Raw genomic sequence first — 16,228 nt, forward strand, 5'->3', positions numbered from 1 at the left:
AATAATGGTAAGATTGTTCTTGTGATATCACTTGACCTCAACATAACCTTTGACCTGGTTAACCACGATTTACTGCTTTCTCCTCATTCTTCCATGGGTATTGCTGATATTGTCCTTTCCTGGTTCTCATCTTTTCTTGCTGGTCGCAAGTATGTTGTTCAGCTATCTCAGGACACTTCTACTGCTTGCTCTCTGAATTGTGGGGTTCCTTGAGGCTCTATACTTCTCCCCTTTAGTTTAATATTTTTCTGTCTCCTCTAGCACTTCTTATTCAAAATGTTGGTCTAAGATTCTAATATATGTGGACGATATACTCTTGGTTTCCACTCATAATCTTCAGCACTTACAGTCCTCTCTTGAGTCTATTGATCTTTGGCTTACTTCTAATCGACTAGTTGTTAACCCTTCTAAAATTGTGGCTGTTTGGATAACTGGTATGAGTTCATAGCCTTCTATCCACAATGTTCCACTTCAAATAGTTGACCCTTTTTCACCTCGGATCTCTGCAGCAGTTCAGTCTTGTTTCTGCTCACTTCGTTCTATTTGTGCTATCAGCTCTTTTGTTGAACTGTATACCTGCTCTATACTACTTCATGCCCTATTAATATCTAAGCTAGACTACTGCAGTGTTTCTTTTACTGGTCTCTCTTCTGCTTTTCTTTAAACAAAAAAACTTCAATCTATTATGAAGTTCAATCTATTCAATCCGTCTTCTAGCAGGGGCACGTCATTTCGACCGCATTACACCTTTTCTCAAACAATTTCATTGGTTACCCATTTCATCTCTCATTCAGAATAAGGTTCTGTCTGACTCACAAGGTTCTTTTTTTTTTCTCAGATTCCATCATATTTATCGGCTTTGATTGTTCTTTGCACTCTTTCATATACTCTTCATTCTTCTTGTAACCACCAGTTGGCTATTCTTTCACTTGCTCATCTACCTCTTAGTTTCTTCCTTTTCTATGATTCTCTTATTGGTTGTAGTTCCTTTCTAGTTACTTTATTGTAAACCACCTTGCCTTTTGAAAAGGCGGTATATTAAATTTTAATAAACTAATCTGAACTAAATTTAAAACAAACTGGGGAATGTATTTCTTCACTCCACATGTAATTAAACTCTGGAATTCATTGCCAGAGAATGTGGTAAAAGCAGTTAGCTTAGAAGGGTCTAAAAAAGGTTTGGATAATTTCCTAAAAGAAAAGTCTGTAAGCCATTTTTAAGGTGGACTTTGGAAAATCCACTTCTTATTTCTAGGATAAGTAGCATAAAATCTGTTTTCTCTGAAGACAGGCAGGTATAATATTCTCACACGTGGGCAACGTCATCCATGGAGCCCGATGTGGACAATGCCAAGTGTACTGTCACTTTAAATCTTTGAGGTATTGCCCGCCCCAAACATGCACGAGTGCCTTCCTATCCGATGCTCGAGCACGGGACCAGCAGTCTATCGTTTTTCATGGAATAGAGAGGTTATTTTTAAAAATCTCTCCTCAGTACGTCAAACTTCTGCCTTTTTGATGCCATCCCTTTTTTGGCATATAATTTTCTTCATATTTATGTGTGGTTTTCAAATTTGTTACGTTAATTGTTCTTCAATAATTTTAATTTTTTTTAATTTTCAGCCTTTGGGGGATCGGAGCCCATCTTTTGCCCGAGAAGTATCAACACTTGCTCCTGAGTCATAGAGCCTTGAAACCTTGCACTGGCCATTTTTTCCTCTATGTCAGTGAGGGTGCCAAGTGGCTTTAAGTAGTGTACTTGATGCAATAGAACTATTTCAGCCACAGACCCACATAACTGGTGTGCTCAGTGCTTGGGACCAGAGCACCGGGATATAAAGTGTAGCCTCTGCCTGCGCATGCAAGCGAGGACCCGGAAAGCCCACAGAGTGCAGTGTGAAAAACCTTTTGGTTCTGCATCGAGCATGGCGGGGCATTCAGCACTTGGCATGGAACCTGTATCGGCATGGGCATCAATATCCGGTACACTGACGCAACATTGAGAGGGTCCAGCATCAGACTCAGTACTGTGGCATCATAAGGACTCTACATCCTCTTTTTCAGTGTTGCTTGCATCGAGGGACCTACAGTGTGAAAAACCTAAGAAGCATTGCCATCGTGCTCCCTTCAGGCACTCTGCCAACAACTCCCCTATATCGACGTTCTCAGTGAACGGGAAACTTCCATGCTGCAGTGACCACTCTTCTCCTCTCCAACTTATTTCAAATAAGTTGGAGAGGTCTTCTAGGTCTCCTATGATTCCGCAGGCTATTACTCAGGCTGCATCCACACCGCTTTGTCAGTCAGTGCCAACACCTACTCTACATGAAGAAATCCAGGCTATGCTCAAGGAGGAGCTTTCAGAGCTGTTGCATTCGCAGTCTACACAGGCTTACACTGTGTCTGTGCAGCCTCCGCCCAGCCGAGCGATACATCAGAGAGACGGTCAAAGGAGAGTTCCCGCACCACATAATAAGTGTAGAGCATGTGTAGTAACTGTGGGAGGCATTCCTAGCATCTTCTCATACACTCATCACACAGAAACTTCACTGTACTGTAAATGTACTGAGAGTATTTGCAATATCTTGGTGACTGTGTGGTAAGTGTGCACTCACTGGAATGCACAGTTTGTTCCCATTTCCTATCTCTTAACAGGCTATGCAGCTGGCTCATAAATTAGTGCAGACGGTCGTACCAGCATGGTAACAGTTATATGTGCTAATTCAAGCACTGCTTAGCTCATTAGAAGAGCCCCCTTAGTTCCACAGTGCTTTTCTGTAGTTTTGTCGGGTGAAACACCGTTCTTCACAGCTCTCCTGTTCTTTTCTTTATGCTAGTTTATATATTCATTTAACATCTAGATTTAGAACTTCCCATATACCTCTTTGTTTGTGTGTCTCAGTGGAAATCACTATTAATTTGTGTTGAGCAGATATGTCAGCTGAGGAGAGATCAGGTATACCTTTTAGCCAGCTGAATTCTCTTATGAATGCTAAATATCAGTTTATAATTTAGATTATTGTATAATAGGGCAAGATTTACAGATTCCACTAAAATGTATATAGCAGACAGTGTAATACTTCTGACATTTCTTGAGAGTGAAACAAAACAAATTCAACACATATTTATCCCAGGAGCATATTTTTGTGAGGCTTCTTAATTAAGAACTTAAAAAAAAATCATTTCTTAGTGTCAGTGCCACCGTTCTGCACAAATAGTTTGTTATCCCTTCCTTTCAGTAGGTGGAGGTAGGAAGAACTGAATTCTGCCAGTGATATCACCAGCATAAGCAGAAGTGCTTTCTGGAACAATCCAGTATTTTTCTTTATCCTTCAGCAGGTAGTAGGTCTTTCCGACAGTGCTCCTGTCCCTGCCTAGCTCTCCACTCTGATGGTCGTGTCCACTCAGCTTGATTGGGGTCCTTGTGTACGGTCCTTTCCTTTCTGCCAAAAGTGGTGTCTCTGTTTAATGTTAATCTGGAGGATTCTTTGCCCTCCTTTTTGGTGGAAGGTTCAGCTCCTGGGGATTGGAAACTCCACAAGCTAGGTGCTTGGAGGACACTACTCCAATACCTGAGGGAGATGAGTGAGTTTTGTTTCTATCCACTTCTTTGTGTTTTCCATGGCCTTTGAAGGGTTAGGTGGCCTCTAGGCTTCCTTCGCAAGGTATTGAGTCCACCTACATTGGCAAGAATCATCTGATGCCTCAAGGGCTGATGGCTGTACTAGCAAAAGCTTGGGCAGTGTCCCTTGAGGACATTTGCAGGGTGGTGACTTAGTCATCGCTCCATTCCTCTGCTAAGCACTACATGTTGGACATGTTGGTCAGAGTCCACTCAGACTTTGGCAGAGCTGTCATTCGGGTGGGGGGCATGTCTTTCCCTGCCCAGTAGACTGCTTAGGTACATCCCATTTGTGCAGAACTGTGGAGATGCAGCTACGAAGCAATCCTACCCCTGGAATTCCTCAGCCCGGGGTTCTGGGTGTGCTCTGTACTTCCTTTTCACTGCTTTGATAAGAAAATAAAAATAAATTCATTTTGTGATTGGCATCTATATGGGGTTCCCGCGATAATGCTATATCCTGGTATATGTAGGGTAGCAATTGCCACTGTGTGATGATTTGCTTGCTTGATTATCTTATCATTGCAGCTACAGTGGTTCATAGGGTATGGGTGCTTTACAAAGGAACTTCAGCTGCTTTGACAGATGCATACTAGATTGTTCAAGGGATAACCTCTATTTATGCTGGTGATGTGACTGGCAGAATTAAGTTTTCTCCATCTCCCACTTCTGGGAGGAAGGGATAACACCCATTTGTGCAGAATGGTGTCACTGACTAAAGAAAAGAAGATTATCCGGTAAGGCATAACCTCCATTCTGAGGATAGCCTGCTTGAAAGAGCAACTTTTTAAAAACATTTTACGCAGTGATTAAAATATTCATTCTGACTTCATATATATATTTACTTAATAGCATTTAAATTTTAAACTATCACAAGTTTGGCTATGTCAACCAACCTTAAAATTGAGTGTGGTACCGTAAGATTGGAGGGTGACCAATGTAACACCGATTTTTTAAAAAGGTTCCAGGGGAGATCCTGGAAATTATAGACCGGTGAGTCTTACGTTGGTGCCGGGCAAAATGGTAGAGACTATTATACAGAACATATTAAATGAGACAAAGCCAACATGGATTTAGTAAAGGGAAATCTTGCCTCACCAATCTATTACATTTCTTTGAAGGGGTGAACAAACATGTGGTTAAAGGTGAGCCGGTTGATATTGTGTATCTGGATTTTCATAAGGCGTTTGACAAAGTACCTCATGAAAGACTCCAGAGGAAATTGGAGAGTCATGGGATAGGAGGTAGTGTCCTATTGTGGATTAAAAACTGGTTAAAAGATAGAAAACAGAGAGTAGGGTTAAATGGTCAGTATTCTCAATGGAGAAGGGTAGATAGTGGGGTTCCTCAGGGGTCTGTGCTGGGACTGCTGCTTTTTAACATATTTATAAATGACCTAGAGATGGGAGTATCTAAATTTGCTGATGACACAAAGTTATTCAATGTCGTTAAATCGCGGGAGGATTGTGAAAAATTACAAGAGGAACTTACGAGACTGGGAGACTGGGCATCCAAATGGCAGATGACGTTTAATGTGAGCAATTGCAAAGTGATGCATGTGGGAAAGAGGAACCCGAATTATAGCTATGTCATGCAAGGTTCCACGTTAGGAGTCACGGACCAAGAAAGGGATCTAGGTGTCGTCGTTGATGATATGTTGAAACCTTCTGCTCAGTGTGCTGCTGTGGCTAAGAAAGCAAATAGAATGTTAGGTATTATTAGGAAAGGAATGGAAAACAAAAATGAGGACTTTATAATGCCTTTGTATCGCTGCATGGTGCGACCGCACCTCGACTATTGTGTTCAATTCTGGTCGCCGCATCTCAAAAAAGATATAGTGGAATAGGAAAAGGTGCAGAGAAGGGCGACAAAAATGATAAAGGGGATGGGACGACTTCCCTATGAGGAAAGGCTAGAGCGGCTGGGGCGCTTCAGCTTGGAGAAAAGACTGGTGAGGGGAGATATGATAGAGGTCTATAAAATAATGAGTGCAGTGGAACGGGTAGATGTGAAGCGTCTGTTTACACTTTCCAAAAATACTAGGACTAGGGGGCATACGACGAAGCTACAAAGAGGTAATTTAAAACGAATCAGAGAAAATTTTTCTTCACTCAACGTGTAATTCAACTCTGGAATTCATTGTCGGAAAATGTGGTAAAGGCGGTTAATTTAGCAGAGTTTAAAAAAGATTTGGACTGCTTCCTAAAGGAAAAGTCCATAGACCATTATTAAATGGACTTGAGGAAAATCCACTATTTCTGGGATAAGCAGCATAAAATGTTTTGTACTTTTTGGGGGATCTTTCCAGGTATTTGTGACCTGGATTGGCCACTGTTGGAAACAGGATGCTGGGATTGATGGCCCTTTGGTCTGTCCCAGTATGGCAATACTTATGTACTTATGTATATAACCAAATCTGACTATAAGCAGCAGTTAGATTTAGTGATCATACAGATGCTGTTTTAAAATTTAAACCAGCTTGTGAATAAACTCTTTACTATTCTGTAGAGTACAAACCAGAAACAGAAATTTGAATGTGGAACCTGGACATGCTATGGGCTCAGATCAGGTCAGTTCAAGCTTGGATTCAGTTAGAGATTTTCCTGGCAAGCTACAACCTGACTCTGATCAAATTCCAAACTTTGCTGGCTTTGATTGATTCAGCTTACCACAACTCACTGGGAGAGGAAGGAGGTCAGGCAAATGAGATCTGGAGAACCAATTTCTATTTATTTATGTTGGGACAGAGAAGAAGAGATTTTCTTTCTGCTGCTTCTGGAGATTAGGAGTTTCCAAAAAAATGTTGAAAGGGTATTTTTTAATTTCTCTTTGATTGTTAACTGTTTTAACTTCTCTGTCTCCATTCCTTGTATATTCATGTACACAGCTTGGGCTAACTTGGAATACACCAAGATGGCACCAGTGAAGGGTATTTGTTTACTGGGTTTCATCAAATACAAGTGCTATAAACCTTATTGCTATATTTTGAACTGATTGAATACGATGAAGAAGAGACTGAGTAAGACTAGAATGAACAACATTGCAATAGTCAATATGGGAAAGGAGAATGTCTTCTGTGAAGACTGATTAAAAGGAGACATACCACATGGAATTGTTGAAGGGAAAATAAACAGAATATTAACTCTGGATTTCCTGATGTTGGCGCAAGCTATGCTATTCGATTCTTTTGACCAATTTCCAGTTCTTTCTTTCTTTCTTTCTTTCTTTCTTTTCTTTTCTTTTCTTACATTTGTACCCCGCATTTTCCCACCTATTTGCAGGCTTCAGAGAGGAGAAAGACATTTATTATGCAAAACTTTCCTATTTGTATGCAAGTGCATTTGTTAAATTGGAAAATATCTGGCCCTCTTACTGTGGCACAGTGGCACATTCAACTGTGTCAGATGATGACCATGGAGAAGGTGGTGTGGGTGAAGCACATAGGTATATAAAAGGGTTTTCAATATGGAGAGTACTGCTTCATAGGGCACAGACTCAAGTACTACATTTGTAATATCATAAGGGGCAAAGATGACAAACCAAAAGAAGATTTAGAAAACAGCAAACAAAGGGATAGGTGTTCGGAAAAGGGAACATAATGAAAGGAAGGGAAAGTAAGTAAACAAAAAAGAATAAACAGTGCTGTTACTCTTGTTCATTGTTGCAACTGGTTGTAAGTGGGGTGGTGTGTTTATATTTATCTAATTCTGACTTCGATAAAAATCATAGAGTTAATATTCAGTCGGCAGCAGTCAGTGGGTGGGAGGGGGTTGGTGACCACGGAGGTCATCCCTGATTCCCTCTGGTGGTCATCTGGTCAGTTCGGGCACCTTTTTGAGCATTGGTCGTGAAAAAAAATGGACCAAGTAAAGTCGGCCAAATGCTCGTCAGGGATGGCCTTCTTTTTTCCATTATCGGCCGAGGACGCCCATCTCTTAATCACGCCCCAGTCCTGCCTTCGGTACGGTGCCAACACGCCAGCATGAACTTTGGTTGTCCCTGCGACGGAAAGCAGTTGAGGACGCCCAAATCGGCTTTCGATTATGCCGATTTGGGCGACCCTGAGAGAAGGATGCCCATCTCCTGATTTGTGTTGGAAGATGGGCGCCCTTCTCTTTCAAAAATTCCCCTGCTAGCCAGTCAGGTTTTCAGGATCCCCAGAATGAATGCATACGAGATAAATTTGTGTGTACTACCTCCACTGTATGCAAATCTGTTTCAAGCATATTCACTCTGGAAACCTGACTGGCTAGGTATGTCCTGAGGACTAGGTTGAGAACCCCTGATCTAGGTACTGCTTTATGGGGGTCTTTTACAAAGTGGCAGTAAGCCCATTGTGGGCTTTACCACATGCTAAAATGGAACTACTGCCAGCCCAACGTGGCTACTGGCAGTAGTTCAGGCTGGAGTGCATGCCATTTCCGGTGCTCTAGGAATTATTTTCGCCTAGCGCGGCACTAACCCAGCGGTAATTGGGCATCGCCGGGTTACTGCAGGAGCCATTTCCTACACCTCAGTGGGTGGTGGTAAGTGCTCCCTGCCACATGGCCATGCGGTAAGTTATCTTACAGCATGGCCATTTTTTTTGGGGGGGGGGGTGCATTTTACTGGCTTCGGTAAAAAGGGCCCTGCCGCTACCTCAGGGCCCTATTTTTCCACAGCTTAGTAAAAGGACCCCTATATGTTTTAAAAGTTGCTACTTTTTTTCCTCTGTTGTTGGGTGTTTACATATTTTGGGCCAAGTGTCAAGGAACACACTGTTGACCATTGAAGTTGCAGATAGTTTTAAATTGTGTACTCAAGTTGAAAAATTCTTTGACTTTTTTATTCTGTATTCTTTACAACTTTTAGTACTTTTTTAAAAAATTTGAAATGCTTCAAACACTTAGAACATGAAAAATGCTTTAACTTGGACTTATAGTAGCCAGAATAATCCATATGTACAATACCATACACATGAACATATCTTATGTGTACTGCTAAATATATACACTAACCATGTTTGTAAGAGCATACAATTATTTTTGACTGAATTCTGGTCATGCTAAATATTTGACCAAGACTTCTGATGAACAGTTTCTTCCTGAATAAATAGTGCAGTTTTCATGAAAAGTTGTGTAGGTTCCTGAGGCAAAAGAGTAGGTTTTACTTGATCTTTTGTGGCTTCAGAAAAATGTTTGAATATGATCTGATACATGAAAATGCATACGGTGAAATTTCTCGTCTTTGGATAAAATTGTTTTCAAGATGAAGATAGTCCAAATTTGAATCTTCTTCATAAGCACCACAGACAAAGTCTGGAGGCACAGATCTGTGAAGATAAAATAAAACATTAAGTTTAAAGATCATATAAATTACTAGCAAAATTATTAGTTTACGCATATGCATTTTTTTTAATACAGAAGGGTTTGGAATATCGCAGGGTATCCTTAAAGACATTCTCATCTGGAGACAGTTGTTAACCAGCCTGTTGTTCTAATTCATTTTTAATTAGTAGACTCATAGGTGAAGAAATGTCCTCAGCATATATGTAAACATACGTAAGAAATACTGAAAGATTTATGGAGAAAGTTATCTTAGATTAGATTTATTATTTTTTCTAGTCTGCCCTTATCTTATAGAGTGACCAATGCTATAGAGAAATATAGAACTTGCTTTATAGTTGCGAAGAAATTAAGCAAAATAATTCTTATGATACTGTTAATGTAAAAGAGTAGAAAGTTACCTAATTTTGTTGTTGTTGAGCCGCAGGATACGCAGCGCTCTCATGTCTTCAATTCCAATGGGTACAGTTGTTAGTTCATTGTGATCCAAAAATAGTTCTCTGAGTGAGTGATAAGCCCCATGGAATGACACTGGATCTATCCCATCACTGGCAAGTTTATTAAAAGAAAGGTAAAGATATTCCAAACCTGGCTCCATGTGACCAAATACATATCCGGGAATCCTCTCAATCATATTTCCTATCAATATTAGATGCACTAATGATTTTGGTAGATATGAGGGAACATGGAAGAACTTGTTGTAAGACAGATCGATTGACTCCAAGCTCCTTTATGTGAGAAAATAAAAGGAGAGGGTGAAGAGAAATTGTTAGTACAGTATCAAAAATCAGATAACTGTTCAAAATGGCTGCCGAGACGTCCAATGGTGGACTCGCAAGACTTCTGCTGAAGTCTTGGAGGCTGCCCTTGTATGTATTGGCGGCCTTTTTGAACAGCGATCCGGTGAGCAGCATCAAGCTCTTTTCTTGGCTGCTGGAGCTCACTGCCACTGCCATGGCCACTCCAGTTCTGCAGATCACTCCTCTGCTCTCCCTCATTCCCCACCCCCCTCCAATCGGTCTATCTTCAATATGGTCTATTGGTCCCCAGCTGTAGCAGCATTGCACATATGCTGCCTGCGGCCTGCTCTGAAGCTTTCCTTTTGGCTGGTCCTGCCTCCTCTGACATCACTACTTGTGATATGGGTGGGATGGAGCAGAGGGAAAGCTTCAGACCAGGCTGCAGGCAGCGTATGTGCAACGCTGCCAAGGATGAACACTTTTTTATACCTCTATTCCACATAAAATTTGGTTGAGCCAACTGACTTTCCTACTGCTTTATTTCTGCTTGGTGTACTATGTACAGCATGTTATTCTGCAGGCACACCATATTTGTAATAGCAGGCACACAGTAAAAATTAGTGTGCTAACACTAGAGACACCCATAGGAATATATGGGTGTCTCTAGCGTTGGCACATGCTAATTTTTAGCATGCGCTATAAATGCTAGCATGCCTTAGTAAACAGGGCCTTTAGTACATAGGTCAGCTTGCTAAAGTAACAATCTGTTATATTGTAAAGTAGTATGGTAGATTTTTAAATAAACCTCATTTTCCTTTAAAACGTGGAGGGGCATAATCGAACGCGAATGCCCATCTCCATGAGCATCTATGTCCGAGAACGGGTACGTGAACGGGTGGGAAGACCGTATTTTAGAAAAAAAAAATGGGCGTTCATCTTTTGTTTCAAAAATACGGTTTGTACTGACCAAAATGCCATGGATTTAGTCGTTTCCGAGCTGGGCGTTTGTTTTTTTTTTAGCGATAATGGAAACTAAAAACGTCCCCATCCAAGCCATTTGGTCGTGGGAGGGGCCAGGATTCGTAGTACACTCGGCCCCCTGACATGCCAGGACACCAACTGGACACCCTAGAGGTCAGTGCGGTAGACTTCAGTCAACGCTCCCACATGCATAGCTCCCTTACCACGGGTGCTGAGCCCCCAACCCCCCTCCCCCAAAACCCACTACCCACAAATGTACAACACTACCATAGCTCTTAGGGGTGAAGGGGGCACCTACATGTGGGTACGCCCTTCTTGTTTCGATTATCAGCTAAAGACGCCCATCTCTCCAAGGCCGATAACCACGCCCCAGTCCCGCCTTCGCCACACCTCTGACACGCCCCCGTGAGCTTTAGTCGTCTCCACAGCGGACTGCAGTTGAGAACGCCAAAAATCGAGTTTCGATTATACCGATTTGGGCGCCCGAGAGAGAAGGACGTCCATCTCCCGATTTAGGTCAGAATTTGGGCGTTTTTCTCTTTCAAAAATAAGCTGGATAGTATTTTTTTGACATGGTGAGTAAATTATTACTGAGATTTTATTAGCTTTGCTAATTGATGACAATTTGTTGTATGCTTTAACTGAGAATGTTGATTCAATAGATTTGACTATATTTTCTTAAGAGGATATTTATTTATTTATTTCTCTATAGCATTTATATCCCACAATATTCCCACCCATGGGCAGGCTCATTGTGGCGTACAACAATTCAGCAAACAAACAATCAATGTTGTATATCTCAGTAATTTTAAAGTATTATGTGTATGATATTTGTACTAGATAAAAGCATGAACACACACACATATATGTGTGTGTATATATATATATTTGTATGTATGAGTGTGCGTGTAACTAGTTTATCTGGCATCTTTGTAATACAAAAGATTTCTTTTACATGAAGCCATCGCACTTAATATAGTAGATACTTACTCATGGTATATCCAAGCCAAAGGTGCTATCCTACTTTCGTCTAATTTATTATTTTTCAGTACAATTGTGTGTATATTTGTTGTCTGATTGAAACATGTTTCTGAAATTTCTTCAATCTCATTATTATCTAGATATAGTTCCTACAAGTAATGGAAAGAGAGCATTGGATATAAAAGGAATAAACTATTCATCATTTTTATATTACTTCCTCCATTTTACACAAATGACCCAAAGCAGTTTACAATAAAATAGAAATAGAATACAAAAACATAATTGAAAAATAGTAACTATATAAATTGTGGCAACATAAACCAGTTTTTAAGGCTTTGCATAACCTGGTTGTTTCAACATTTAGATGATTGATCATCCATTTTGTTGACCTGATAGTGGCATGGTAAATTATGGCAAATAAAGAGAAGCGTGGCCCATCCTCTTCCCAGATACATGTCTAGGGTTGTACCTGCCGCTCTGTGCAGGTTCCCCCCTCCTCCTTTTTTTCCCAATTACTGGCGTTGCCATCTAAGTACCATTAAGGGGGTCTTTTACTAAAGGTTAGCACATTCAATCTGCCACAGGACTCATTTTATTCCTATGGGTTGTGCAGCAGATAACATGCACTAATCTTTAGTAAAAGACCTCCTAAGTTTGTTTGTTTGTTTTTTTAATTCCATTATCTTTCCATATAGGAATCTTTTGTGTTTGTCCCACACGTTTTTGAATGGGCTTTGCATCGCCGTGTGGCTTGATAAAAGATGCCCTAGATGTTTTACTGTAAACAAAATACGATAATAAAATATATCAGCATCGTAATAATATAATAATTTTTAAAAATACAATAATTATAAGACATATTGCTGCTTATGAATTCTGTTAGTGCAATTGCGTAGTATAACAAATGAAATGTTAACAGTTAATTCTTGGGAAAGCTTTGAAATCCACAGACGATTCAAAACAAAACTAGTAGTATAAAATATAAGTTTTACCTGAATTGATATGGGAAGTCCTTGTGGTATGGTTCTAAATTTGTTTCTTCCCAGACGTAGATAAGATAGGTGTTTTAATGGCTTGAAAGCTAAAGGGTTAACATTCCCTTCACTAAGCAGATTGCCTTCTAGTTCCAGAGTCACCAAGTTATGTAATCCTGAAAATACAGCAGGTGGTATTAAAATTTCAAATTCATTAATTTTATTTTTCATTTAATACGTTTCTTTTGGGTTCCAGGCTTTGTTTATGTTCTGTCTTTGCTGCAGCATCAAATCACTAACAGGGTCAGCCCAAGGTATCTCAGCCTTACAATCCCCCAGGGGCAGCTCAAAGCCCTTCCCCTACACTCAGGTGTCCTTAAGTGTCCTACCATCACCCCTTCCTTGCTCCATGAAGAATCCACCATCACCCCTTGCTTTCTCCCCCTCCTAAGTATTCTCCACGCCCCCTCCCCAAGTTTTCAGCCTTTCCCCTGTCTTATCCCCCTCCAAGTGACCAGCATTTCCCCTTCCATTTTCCTCCCCCTCCCCTCAGGACAGCACATTTTTTAATGGGCAACACCAGTACGGTAGTCAGCATTTCTAAACAATTCTCTGCAGGTGGTGAAGAATGAGGTCCTGAGCATCCACACATGCTAATTTTCTGCCATGCTCCACCCCATTCAGACTTTCTGGTTCAGAAGGGGCAGGATGTGGAAGGTCTTGAGCTGCACAGTTGTTCAAAGCTTCATACTGGCCACATTAAGGGGACCTTTTTCTAAGCTATGTTAAGTTGCTAATTGAGGGTTTACTGCATAGTAGGCAGTAATGCAGACCCACACTACTGTTTCCTGTGCTAAAAAAGCAGCCGCTGTGGTAAAAGTCTTGCATAGTTGCCTAATGTGGGAGTGGGCCAGATCTGGGTGTGGCCCAGGTGGGCAGAGGGGTGTGGACAGCTATGACAGCATGTGTGAGGATCTGTATTGCAAGCTAGCTGTCACAACTGCCTGTAGTGCAGCCAAACTTAGACACCTCAAGAGGCAGTGATAAGTGCAGCTGCACTACTGGGAGTCTGGTAATGTAGATGTAAAGATGGTTTGCAGCAGGGCTCCTGACCCCCCCCCCCCCCCCCAGTCCAATCCCACCTTCAACTGGGGTCGTCCAGTCATATAAGGAAGGATGAACCCTAGCAGTAATGGCACAAAAGTGCCACTATATCAGGCACCATTTTGGAGGAGGAGGTGCCAACCTGGGCAGAAAGGTCCTGAAAATAAGGGAGAGGGTAGGGAAGAGAGGGGCAGGGTTTCTATGGCAGAGGGTGGGCCTTTTATATAGGTGGATGGGCTTTGACTGAGGGGAACCGGGCATCTTGAGGAGGTATGAGTTGTATTGGGATGCTGCCTTCAAGAGGGCCAGGTCTTGTGTCAGGGCTTGGCGTGCGATTGGGGGTCGGGGTCAGGATCAGATTGGGGGGGGGGGCAATTTTGAGGGAATTGGGACAGAAGACCGGGAAGGGAGTGGTTGGACACACCACTGTGGCTTGGTGCATAGCTATTTATTTATAGACTGGGCCTGCTTTGCGTTACATGTGCTTCTGTGGTAACGTTCTACCCTGTGTGGTAAATGCAGGGCCAGTGGTGGCCACACCCCATGCATTTCCCACTCAGCCTTTGCGTTTACCATGCAGTAATTTTTGTGTTAACCGTGAGGCAAGTGCATATATATTTACAATTCTTTACTTTGTTGATATGTGTGGGATTATGGTTTTTATTTCATATTCTGCTGTACTGTCTTCATGTAGCTCGTTAGCCACATTGAACTTGAATTTGTACAGGGAAAATGTGGGGTATAAATGTCATAAGTAAGTTAATTAATTTTCTTTTTTAAAAAGGCCTTTAAGTCTTGTTTAGGGACACTGATTGCCATACCGATGCTGCCTGACACGTGCTGCCCCTACTTACTGGCTTCCATTGTTTTGGGATCAAACTTTTTAATTGCTTACTAATCCTTCCCTGACTTATTTTGTCATGGGTAATAGGAGGAGCCTAAATAAAGGAGAATTTTTTTTTTTTAATGGGGGCTCTCAATCCTGTCCTTGAGTATCCCATAACTGGTTGGGTTCTTAAATAATCTACATTGATTAAACAAGAGGTAATTGTGCATGTACTATTACTATTGTATTCAGATATATTCCAAGCATATTAATTGCAGATACCCAGAAAACGTGACTGGCTAGGCTAGTGAATATTCGAGGACAGGGTTGAAAACTTCTGCTTTAGAATGTTTTATCTTCAATTGTAAGTTTAAAACATAACATCTCCTTTCAAATCATTGTATAATGCAGTTTTAAAATTTGTGTTATTATTTTATCTAATAGCCTCTTCCTGCTCCTTTGGGCTTCCAGTTCAGTTAGAACTAACTCCTTCAGTACTTTCCCCCATTTTTAACTGCTCTTCTGGATAGCCTAATCATTGCAGTAACAGTTCTTTGATTAGGAGGCAGCAAGTGGCAGTCTTTCAAGAATCTGGTTTGTGTGGACCCTAAGTTTGACTATGAGCTGTCACCATTGTAGAATGTTTGAGACTCCTTTCTACTGGAGCTGCAGGCCAGTTTGAAGACTAGAAGCTTGGTTGAGCAATTGAACAGAATGGCCACTGTGATACATAGATGTTAATTACCTTCTAAGTTGTGTTCATCAATAACCTGGAGATTGTTTTCATTTATTTTGACTTCTTCTAATGTTGATGGTAAATCAGGGGGGAACTGTGCCAGGGTGTTTCCATCCAGGTATAAGCGTTTCAAATTTTTCAGGGTCTCATTGGAAGGAGAAGAAAAGCAGTGATTTATTAAATAAACATGTGTATTGCAGATTAATGTCATATGTAGAATGAGTTCGCTTTGTAGTTTCATTCTTATTAGTCCTGGAGCTAAGTGGTTTCTTTGTAGATGGGTATCGCTTATTGGACTAAGAAAAGTCAAGAAATGTGTACTGCATGAGTTTTTGAGACACATAGATGATCAAAAACTAAAGAAATGCAAGATTGGTACAGGTTAGAAATATAGATAATATATAGTAATTTTGTAAAGAATTTTCCACATGTAAAACATTTTAATGCCCAAAATGACTGTTATAAAATTGCATGACGGAATATGCACACAAAGAAAAAGAATCATATTTATCCCCCCAAAACAGAGAATACATATACTTACATATAAATCAAATTCCTCCAAAAACAAATAAAAACTCTTCAAATAACAAGTACTTTAATGGACTTTCAAATATGGAAGATCTCAGAACAGCAAACGATTTGCCAAAATATCTTCACTAGGTTTGCCATTCAGTAAGAGGCTATTCACCAATCTTCCACCCTTTATGTAAAGTAATATTTTCTTAGATTTGCTCCTGAGTCTATCCCCTTTCACTCTTATCCTATTACCCTTCATTCCAAAACTTCCTTTCCATTGAAAGAAGCCCGACTCCTGTTCATTTATAGCTGAGAGTTTTTAAATGTCTTCTCTATCCCAGAAACTTGATGTCACTCCACCCATTGATGACTAATTTTATGAAAAGCTTATAGAGTAGAAAGCCATGATTCAGGAAATCATCAG

The 16,228-nt window shown here is 40.8% G+C and overlaps 1 protein-coding gene across 1 annotated transcript in view; it reads right to left on the reverse strand.

Moving 5' to 3' along the window:
- Positions 1-8,425: 8,425 nt before the first annotated feature.
- The window catches only part of LOC115472483 (extracellular matrix protein 2-like), a 42,601-nt gene continuing 34,798 nt past the window's right edge, over positions 8,426-16,228 (reverse strand). Inside the window, exons 6-10 of the mRNA XM_030206773.1 lie at positions 15,298-15,433; positions 12,641-12,798; positions 11,658-11,797; positions 9,348-9,674; positions 8,426-8,933 (exon numbers count right to left, since the gene is read on the reverse strand). Coding sequence (XP_030062633.1) covers positions 8,768-8,933; positions 9,348-9,674; positions 11,658-11,797; positions 12,641-12,798; positions 15,298-15,433 — 927 coding nt within the window. The 3' untranslated portion in view covers positions 8,426-8,767. The remainder of the gene's footprint in view (positions 8,934-9,347; positions 9,675-11,657; positions 11,798-12,640; positions 12,799-15,297; positions 15,434-16,228) is intronic.

The sequence above is a fragment of the Microcaecilia unicolor genome, chromosome 6 (genome assembly GCF_901765095.1).
Source record: "Microcaecilia unicolor chromosome 6, aMicUni1.1, whole genome shotgun sequence".
Classification (NCBI taxonomy): domain Eukaryota; kingdom Metazoa; phylum Chordata; class Amphibia; order Gymnophiona; family Siphonopidae; genus Microcaecilia; species Microcaecilia unicolor.